Here is a 10636-nt window from a genome sequence, read left to right as displayed (position 1 = left end):
GGGAGCCGAAAGCCTCATCTTTCTCCCACGGAACAGCTGATAGTTTCGAACTGCTGACCTTGAGATTAGCAGCCCATTTCATAACCACTATGCTACCAGAGCTTGCTCACTCGCTCTTGTGCTCTCTCTCTCAATATATATATACATATATATACACACACACACACACACACACACAGATGCACACATACTGCAAAGCTGTTTGAACCACAAGGTCAGTGGTTCAAACTCACCAGCTGCTCCTTGGAAACCATATACAGATTTGCGATGGGTCAGAACCAACTCAATGGCACTTAACAACAACAACAATACACACACACACCCATAAATGTGTGTGTGTTTATCTTCTTAAAAAAGAAACGTGCTAAAACATTTACAAATTATTGTCTCTGAATGGTGAAATAATCATGGAAACCCTAGGAATCTTAAAATGCTAAAGTGCAGAGTAGGGAATTAGAGAAGAGTTTATTGGTAAATCTGTAATTTTAGAACAAATTTTGAGCATAAATATGTTCTGAATATATCAATGATCACTATAATTTACTTAATTCTTCATAAATTCTAGTATGCATGCAATGGCTAAACCTCACTATTAGGATTTGAAAACATGCAAAGGGCAATAAACTGAAGGGAGAACAGCTCAGTCAGCTGTCTCTGGATGTTCCTTTCACCTCATGTATTTGGGAAGGAAAGGGTGGTAGACTCACCATTCTCAATCTCGTAGTCGGCGAAGGCAAGTTCCGAGCCTTTGTTTGTGATCAGCAACTCTCCATTCAATGTGAAGATCATCGAGGCATCATCCAGGTTAATCATACATCCAACCACATCTCCTGGCTGCCAGGTACGCCCAAAATAGCCATTCCCTTGATGCCAACGCTGGCCCTAAACAACAAGACTCAGGGTTTAGTGAAATGAAGATCTTATAAGTCCCTCTTCAGCTGGACCAGTGACATCAGCAGTTTTCCGAACTGGCAGTGGTCCCCAATTTCTACCGGGCACTTACTTCTCTATCAAGGATAACACACATAAGGAGAACGGATCTATCTGACCGAAGAGCGAAACTGAGACACACAGGGCACATCTGAAAAGGTGGCCTGAGTCTCCTGATTCTTAGTCTGTTCTGATACCAAGCAGGATTCCATCTAAGGCAAAGTGGTGAGATTTCCCCCACAGACTGGCTGCACCGTATGCTATAAACTGCCTCTGAGTCAAGGCAATAAAGCAGGGTGCAAAAGCAGATATGGAGGTAACCCCAGAAAGAATTTAATTAAGCGATCCTCCATTTCACCAGAGCAAAGTAACACTCATTCAACAGCCAAAATTAGCCAGTTATGGGGGCCACTCACTTCAGAAACTAGAGACCCAGATACCCAACCCTTCCAGTTTCCTGGAATAATGGGAGAACAAAACATGTGGACACAATCTAGACTCACCCTGCTGCCTTCAAACACAAAGGCTTGGTCATCGGCCCCCAGCTCAATGTTAGGCCGGCAGCCTGGCCTGGCCCAGCCAACCCGCATGTCTCCTCCAGTCACAACCTCAAACTCAAAGTACCACTTTCCAGATCGCACAGCGTAAGACCGTTCTACCCGGAAAAATCGGATCTTGTCTATGCTGACTCTCTCCACCGCTGGGTCAGCTATTGTGAGAAGTATGGGGAGGAAAGGGTACAGGATGCAAAAAGAAAACAGACTTTTAATAATTAGACAACACAGACCACCACAAGTCTCCTTCTCCCTATTAGAGCATTCTGTTCATAATATAGTGCTCATCATCAGAGACTTGGGGGAGGCACTGTAGGATCAGCACTGAACTGCAAATCTTAAGGTCAGCAGTTCAAATCCACCAGCTGCTCTTCAGAAACCCTATACAGGCTTGCTATGAGTTGGAATCGACTTGACGGCACTTAACAATCATCATCAGATCATAATAATAACAATGACAATTTACTGTGTGATTCCTGTGCAAATGATCCTTTAGAGACCAAGTTAAGCACTGTCCTATCAGTTCTGACTCACAGTGACCCTTGCTGTTGAGTACTTACCCTACACTGCCACCAGGACTCAACTGATTAGTCTTTCCTTGCAACATCCCTGTGAAGCCAGAAATACTGTCACCATTTTATAGATGAGGCAAGTGAGGCTCAATGGTTTAATCACTTGTTAAATCATTTGCTTAAATGTCAGAGAGCCAGTAAACTGAGGAACAACCATTGAACCCAGGTCTAACTCCAAAGCCATCCCTTCAACCATATATAGTACAAGTTGAACGGTCTATGGCACTTTCTGGGTCATGAGATGACAGTGGCGTGTGATCTATTGTAAGCTGGTGGTTTTAATCAATGCTAGAATTTTACTTGGAGATTAGATAACCAGGAAAATAAAAATAGTACTGACCTGGTTTTATAACCAAATAGATACAAAGTACTCTAGAAAACAACTTAATACCTGTGGCACTGGGTCATTGAAGCATTTGTTATACAAGCATGTCAATGGTGCAATATTGTATATCAATTATATTGTTAAGTGCCGCCACGCCAGTTCCAACTCATAGTGACCCTGTATAGGGTTTCCAAGGAATGGCTGATGAGCTTGAACGGCCGACCTGGTAGTTCAAACCAAGCTTGCGGTCCAGTGCATTAACCCACCAGGACTTCCTGGCGCCTATTTTATTAAAAACATAACAGTTAGACTTTCAGTTCTCTTCACCATCAGTACTGTTTCTATAAGTACAAGCTAGACCTATTTCAAGATGATCACTTCCAGAGGAGGACCTATTTAGTGCATTGTTGACCACAATGAACAATCTCAGCTCATTACCTAGTTCTTGGTCTGATGGCTCAATGTTATACCCGTAACCAACAAACGTTCGGACAGCTTCACGAAGGCTGTCTCTGTTTGACTTCTTGGTACGCTCATCCAGTAACGCATATGGCACCAAACGGGGATTTCTTTTGTTCTTTAAATCCTATGTGAATATCAGAGAAAAGAGATTCTGAAAAAGCAGTTTAACTTTACAACAGCTCTTTCTACTCACACATGCCCAGTGACAAGTCCTGCTTTCTGACCAGCTTCTCAGTGTAATGGCTGTTCCCTCAAGTGCCTTGATATTTAGCAGTGAACATACTTGCTGTTTTATTTCAAGAGTAAATGAATATAAATTGAAAACTTTTTTTTTTTTTTTTTTTACTAATGGCCAAACCTAGCATTAAAAAACACATTTTAACAATGTCAGCCTGTGAATAAAACTGAAGTGTCACAAAATTGATAGAGAACTCCATTCCTGAGGCAAGGCAAAATGGAGATTTGAGTTAACTATTCCTCTATGGAAGATCATGCCCTGTTTTAAACTGTTAAGATCGTCCTCACAACAGCCTCTTAACGTCTCCATAGAGAAGCATCAAAAAAGGTGGCAAAGCCATGGTGTGTCCATACCACTGCAGAAGAACTATTCATATGGTAGTCCTTCTCAGGTTCTTAGGGGGACTAAGAAGACAAGCACAACAATCGTAGAAGTCAGTCACCATGTGACATTCTGCTTTGACTTATCCACCCCTACCCTGAGACAAGGTTTCCGTATTATACTCTTCTGGACTTCCAGACAAGCACAGGTTTGTAGGCTTAGGTAAGAAATATAACAAATATGTGTACAGTCATTCCTGAACTCCCTGACACTAGACCCAACACTGGAGATTAAAGGTATGAGAGAAGTATTTTGAGGAAAGAAGTACGTCACATGGTAAGGCCCCTAACTGTCTAAATTTTTGCTGTACGCTGGCTCTTGTGCTACCTCTTCCTGAAGCCAAGAGCCCTGCCCAGGAAACCAAAGCCTTATGGAATGAAGGAAGGGGGCATAGAAAAATCCAGACAAAAGGCTAGTCTAACCCTCTCCCAGGCTAGCTTCCTTTTCATTTTTGCTGGCAGATACTAGGAGCATCCCAGAAGTACTGTTGACTTATTGATTGTATGAGTCTTAGCTTGACCATAGTGAGTGGTACAACAGCTCACAATTTCTACAACGCCGACAGGAAGACAGTATGAAATCAGACTAACAAAGGGAAAGCTACACCTACCCATTTCTGCAACACTGGAATTGTGATTAGAATCAATATCAGCAGCATCATTACAAATTCCATTCAGCCCCAGGACTCTACAAATAATGAATGCACTGATGTGTGAGGAATAGAGTGCAAAGGTAACCTTCCCCTTCCAGTCCACCAAAGCAATATGGATTTTGATGAATAACTACATTGCCTACCTTTTCCAGCATGCCTGACCCCAGTCGTCCTCACCTGTTGAATGCCGTAGGTCCATCCTTGTTTGATTCTGTCTTTGGCCCAAACATTATGTGCATTCTCTGCAAGCTTATCCACTAAAATTTCTTGAGGAGGTAACAGCTTCACATCAGACAAATCCAACGGGGCTGGCTTGTAGCCACTGGACATCATGTAGCTATATGTAAATGGAAAATGATATATTTTTAACAGCTTTGCTGGGATTCTTTCATTCCAAAGTTTAGACCAATAGCATATGGCAAGAGCTCTGTGCAAGTAAGGCAACAATTACAGCTTTCACTCTTTGGTGAAACAGACAGCTTGGCTGTACTTTAAGCTTACAGATGAAGCCCCTAAACTACCATCCTTTTTGCCATACTGGGCAGGCAGTACAAATCTATCCTTATTCCTAAGAAAACTACGAATGTGCCCCACTAATGATAGGTACATTCACAGTGCCCCATGTTGCAGAAGCTCCCTTGTCTTACTTCAGAATACAAAATTTATACTCAGATTTGCAAGGACCAAATGATTTCTTATAAATCAGCATTGAATTAATAATTTCTTATAAATGAGCGATGACTCAGTCTTTAAAAGCTAGAAGTCTGCTTTTGACATTAAAAACAAATCATGGCAGGACTCTGAGACCAGAAGAAGCAGATGGTGCCCAGCTATGACTACCAACTGCTTTAAAAAGGACCATATTGGAAGGCTGTGGACAGAGTGGGAGAGTATGTGGAGCAAAACACAAAATTATTTTTTTTAAAAAGACCAGCTTTATTGTTCAGAAGACTGGAAGGACCTAAGACTATGGCCCTCACCTCATCCTCTTGGTCCAATTTTCAGCTAAGCAGTAGATAAGTGGATGTTGTTGTTGTTGTTAAGTGCCACTGAGTCGGTTCCAACCCATAGTGACCCAATTCCAATGTTGCAGAAATGGGTACGGGTAGCTTTCCCTTTGTTAGTCTGATCCGTACTGTCTTTGAGTTGGCGTTGTAGAAATTTGAGATGTCGTACCACTCGCTATGGGGTCACTATGGGTTGGAATCCTTGGAAACTTAGGGTTTCCAAGGCATGGATGGTGAGCCTGAACCGCTGACCTTGCAGGATCAAACTGACCTTGCAGTCCAGCACATTAACCTACAGTGCCATACCAGGACTTTAGATAGGTATATGGGGGTGGGGGTAAGGAACAACACTAGTCAGGTATGTTCACTATGGAATGGTCAATCATTTAAGATCAAAACAGCAACATTTACCTAAGAACAAAGTTGAGAAGGGATTGGAAGGAGGGTGGAATGGAAACAGGAACCACAGGGAGGAAGTGTTAACTGTTGTTACATTGGGGGGGATTGCAATCATTGAGATACAACAAGGTGTATGATTAGTTGAATGTAAAACTGATGATCTTCTCTGTAAACCTTCACTCAATTCTCAATAAAGAGTTTACAAGAAAAACAAGAACCCACAACCCGTGACATCAGACAATTTGTGAGCTTGCACTGACTTCAGTGATAAGCTAGGAGTCACATCCTCAAATCTCTTTTGGGGTCCGGAAGATAATGGGAAGATGTGGCAAAGCTCAGTAGGCGTGCTGGGACATACGAGCACACATGTGAGTGGAGAGGACTGGAACACACTGAGGAGTGAATGTCAGACGAGCAGCTACTCCACATTCACAGCTGAGCACAGCCACACAGGAAGGTGGGTCACTGACTGCCCAAAGAAAGGCCAGAACCTAAATGTGATGGCTCTTAGACCAGGGCTCATTCCACCTGGGAATCGCTGTGCAGCAAGAGATGCAAAACCTAACACAAGCACCCATTCTCAGGACTTGAGGGCTCTGATCTTGAGCAATATTGGCATGTATTCTCAGATGTGGACCAGGCTGCCTTGGTAGCAGACTGCCCCTCCAGCTGCTGCCTCTCTGATGGACCTCACACAGCACTATTAGTGTATCTGAGAGGAAAGCTTGGGATCCCAACAGGGAAGAAGGGGAAGATGAGTCTTTGATGAAAGCTGGCACTGGTGTGGGCTCCTAAGTAATTATGACACACCTGTGTGTGAATGGCTGCATACCCAAGGCTGGAGCATGAGAGAGAGGAAGGGGGTGAGCTAGCCAGCAGGTGCTGTGTGTGCAGTGAGTGTGTGTCTGAGTGAGTGTGACCAGGCAGAACCACGTGACCCTGTATAAATGTGGGGAGTGAGAAGGAGCACAGGGTACCGGCAGATGTAAGGGCAAAATTAAGTCCTGGCAGAGATGCCATTTCCACAAAGACTTAATAAGCTGGCCTAATGCCAGGGGAGTGGATCTGTGCTGTGGCTATCCAAATATTTTCAGGTTTCTGTACCAGCTATTACTCCTATAGACCAATGACCATGCATCCATCAGGGGGGTCTGCACCTACTAGCTCGAAACCAAGAAACCAGTGCAAAGCCTACGCAAAAAGAGCCAAAATCTCTTAAAGCACTGCGATTTAAGGAGGTTCCCATTTGGTATTAAGTTTTAGTATCATCTAAGTACTGGAAGCCATTGTAAAGTGGCCCTCAAGGTACTGAGGCTTTCATCTGCACTCCTGACTTTTCTTCCTGGGTCTCTAAATCGCCCAGCTTAAAAATTCAGGCTAAAGCATCAATGTCTTGTGTCATTTAAAGAAAATCACTTACTTTTTGGGAAGTTTGACTTTCTTGAGATCGTCTTCAGCAGCTGGATTAACATGAGCGATGTGGCATCCCAGAGCCAGGAGGGTTCTGCGACATTAACAGAGGGAGAGAACTACAATCAACTGAAAGATAAAGGATGGTCAGAACCCTAGTCCACTATACAGGTGACAGCCATTCCTGTAGACCAGGGCTCAGTAAACCTTCCCTGTAAAGACCAGCAGTAAATATTTTAGGCTTTGCCGACTAAACAGCCTAGGTTACAATTACTCAACCTTGCTGTTATACAGTGAGAATGCTCATAGATAATATGTAAACCAACAAGCTTGTCTGTGTTCCAATAAAGATTTACAAAATCAGGTTGCCAGCCTGACTGGCGTGTGAAAGCAAGGTCTGCTTTCAATAACAGCAAATATAAAACTAGAAAAGAGAATGTTCAGTAATAGCCCCTCTTTTGAAGACGTTTTCTGGTTTATAAACTTAGTGTCAGGATTGCATCTTGCTTCTCTGATTCTATGGGACAGATAGGGTCCCATAGTGACGAATCTGTAAGCCAGCTAAGTATCTATTACTTGCTCCCTGTGTGTCTTGAGCTGCACTTGACACTACAAGGTACCAAAGCTATACCCTCTAGACCATCAATGCAATTCAAGCCACCACATAGTTGAGCTGATGGGACAAGTCATTATCATAGAACTTTATTATACCAACCAAACCATTAACACAGAAATGCTCAGCACTGACGGCCAGGGGAGAGAGAAATACAAAGCAGAGAGTGTATTGTGTAGGACAGGTAGTTCAAGATGGGAGGCTGTCAAAGGGATGACAAGCTGCTGCTATGAAGACTGACAGCCGTGGGAACTCTAGGGGGAGTTCTGTTTTGTCTATAGTAACTATGAGCTGGATTCCACTTGCCAGAAGGATGTTTTGTTTTAGGATCAAGGAGCAGGTAAAAGTTGTTTGAAAAATCTAATTTCGCTGAATCAAACCATGTTTCCCCATTGGATTTGAGAAACTTTATCTTCTTGTCCTGATTTAGGATGTAAGAGGTAGATGGCTCTTTAATCCTATGTTTCTCCTGCCGCTTGCCTTTTCCTCACCCGTGAAAACAAAGAATAAATGGACACTGAAGAAATGTTGTTATGTAACACTGAGTTGTTGCTTGCAACTCAAGAAGCGGATGCTGAGCTTGAACCGCTGACCTTGCAGATCAAAGTGACTTTGCAATCCAGCACATTAACCCTCAGCTCCACACCAAGACTAAACATAGACACTAAAAAGTAGTGGTGGATTGGTCATTCATTATGATAAATCCTTTTGTGGTATGGTAATCACCCTTTCCCTCTAATTTATAAGAATGTGTCATGTTTTCCAGGCAAGAGGCATACCTCTGCAGTTTAGTTATAATGCATTAAATCATCTACTTACTCTTCAATCCAAATTTAGTGCAATTAAATACTCACTTTAAGGTTTCAGTTGACATTTGTAGGTTGTAATTCTTCTCTGTTTCGGGAAGCTTCGAAAACTCCACTAGGCAGGGATGTTGTCTCTTATTGTCATCTCGTATCTAGGTGACAGTGTATAAAAGAATGTCATTTAAATTTTGACAGCTGGCACTGCCATGGAAAATATCAAAGGACACACACTGAAACATGGCCCAAGTCTTCCATATCAGGAAAGACAAAGACAGCTCTTTTCTGATAGGCAAACAGATGGGCGTCTTGTCTACTAAATGACACATACAGTCCTTAAGTAACCGATGGCCTGCCCAGACTCCGGGAATTTTTATTTCGTCAGGTGTCTGCATTCAAACCATACTTTCCCAGAGAGGCAATCTTACCACAGAGCTACGCTTCTGCATGTCCAAAATCCATACAACCGCAGCGTGTGGTGCTGCAGGATAAGGCGCTGGATTGCAAGGTCAGTTTGAACCACAAGGTCTGTGATTCAAACCCACCAGCCGCTCCTCAGAAACCCTAATAGAGTTGTTATGGGTCGGAACCAACTCGACGGCACTTAACTACAACAACAACAACTGAATGTAAAGGACTAAGTAACATGGACCAGAGTGATCTAACCAAAATACAATGTGAGCCACCTTTGTCATTTCAAATTTTCTAGTTACCACGTTGAAAACAAAGCAAAAAAGAAATTATATGTATTACTTAAACATTTATGAAGTAAGCAAAAAAGTAGTGCTGTAAAATCATGCAACATTTATTTAACAAAGCTATCAAAATGTGAAGCTGTTTTTTCTCAACATATCCTCCATCTAAGGCTACACACTTCTGAAGGCAGTGATTCAACTGTCTAACCCTTCCCTGAAGAATCCTGCACTCTGACTGGCACCACATCAAAAAGCATTCTCCAGGGACTTAAATTGTGTTCCATTTAAATGTGGAGTTTGGGGAACAAAAAGAAGTCCAAAGGAACAGGATCAGGGCTGTAGGGCAGAAGAAGTTTCCTAATGAATTTCTAATAGGACAGCCTTGCTTATCCTTGAAGAACGAATAGGTATATTAGCATTATAAGAAAAATTCTTCAGCACAATTTTTGGGGCCTTTTTCTCACTAGTGCAGTTTTCCATCTTCTTAAAACATCTTCAAAATAAGTACCTGGGATTGTCTGGTGTCCTTCAAGAAAAGCTATCCAGATTAGCCCTTTGTTGCTAAGCACCATTGAGTCAGTTCCAACTCATAGCAACCCTGTAAAGGGTTTCAAAGGAGCAGCCGGTTGAGTTTGAACTGCTGACCTTTAGGTTAGCGGTCCAGTGCCGATCCTATAGAGCAAAACCCGGACTCTTTGGAATTCCCAAAAGATAGTTGCCATAATTCCTCTCAGTAGATCCCCTCGGAAGTTACTGTCTTACGTGTTTTTGGTTTTTAAATCATTCTACTGAGACTAACAACAAAATGTGGAAATCAACGGATAATCTATTTGACATCCCATGCGAATAAAGTTTTGCTAAAGGTAATAAAGAAACGGCTACAATCATACATTGGCATAGAACTTCCAGAGGTTCAAAGCCGGATTCAGAAGAAGCTGTGGAATGAGGGGTATCATTGCTGATGTCCGATGGATCTTGGCTGAAAGCAGACAATATCAGAAAGATGTTTACCTGTGCTTTATTGACTACACAAAGGCTTTCGATTGTGTGCATCATGACAAGCTATGAACAACACTGTGATGTATGAGTATTCTGGAACACTTAATTGTGCTCATGAGGAATCTATATCTAGACCAAGAAGCAGTTGTTCGAACAGAACATGGGAATACTGAATGGTTTAAAATTAAGAAAGGTGTGCGACAAGGTTGTATTCTTTCACCATACTTATTCAACCTGTATGCTGAGCAAATCATCCGAGAAGCTGGGTTCTATGAAGGAAAATGTGGCATCAGGATTGGTGGAAGACCCATTAACAACCTGCGATATGCAGATGATACAACCTTGCTTGCTGAAAGTGATAAGACTTAAAACATTTGCTGATGAACAACAAAGAGCACAGTTTTCGGTATGGATTACATCTCAATGTAGAGAAAACAAAAATCCTCACCACTGGACCAATAAACAACATTCTTATCAACGGAGAAAAGATAGAAGTTGCCAAGGACTTCATTCTTCCTGGATCAACTATCAACACACATAGAAACAGCAGTCAAGAAATCAAACGACTTATTGCATTAGGCAAATCTGCTGCACAA

At 42.3% G+C, this 10636-nt stretch overlaps 1 protein-coding gene across 1 annotated transcript in view; it reads right to left on the bottom strand.

Annotated features, from left to right (window-relative positions):
- RYR3 (ryanodine receptor 3) overlaps positions 1–10636 on the bottom strand; it is a 775913-nt gene that overhangs the window by 299903 nt on the left and 465374 nt on the right. The window contains exons 22-27 of the mRNA XM_006831810.1: positions 8398–8501; positions 6941–7024; positions 4292–4451; positions 2820–2967; positions 1434–1639; positions 708–882 (exon numbers count right to left, since the gene is read on the bottom strand). Coding sequence (XP_006831873.1) covers positions 708–882; positions 1434–1639; positions 2820–2967; positions 4292–4451; positions 6941–7024; positions 8398–8501 — 877 coding nt within the window. The remainder of the gene's footprint in view (positions 1–707; positions 883–1433; positions 1640–2819; positions 2968–4291; positions 4452–6940; positions 7025–8397; positions 8502–10636) is intronic.

The sequence above is a fragment of the Chrysochloris asiatica genome, unplaced genomic scaffold (assembly GCF_000296735.1).
Source record: "Chrysochloris asiatica unplaced genomic scaffold, ChrAsi1.0 scaffold00004, whole genome shotgun sequence".
Lineage (NCBI taxonomy): Eukaryota > Metazoa > Chordata > Mammalia > Afrosoricida > Chrysochloridae > Chrysochloris > Chrysochloris asiatica.
Note: the sequence above shows the minus strand (reverse complement) of the source record. Positions and strands in the feature narration are given on the sequence as shown.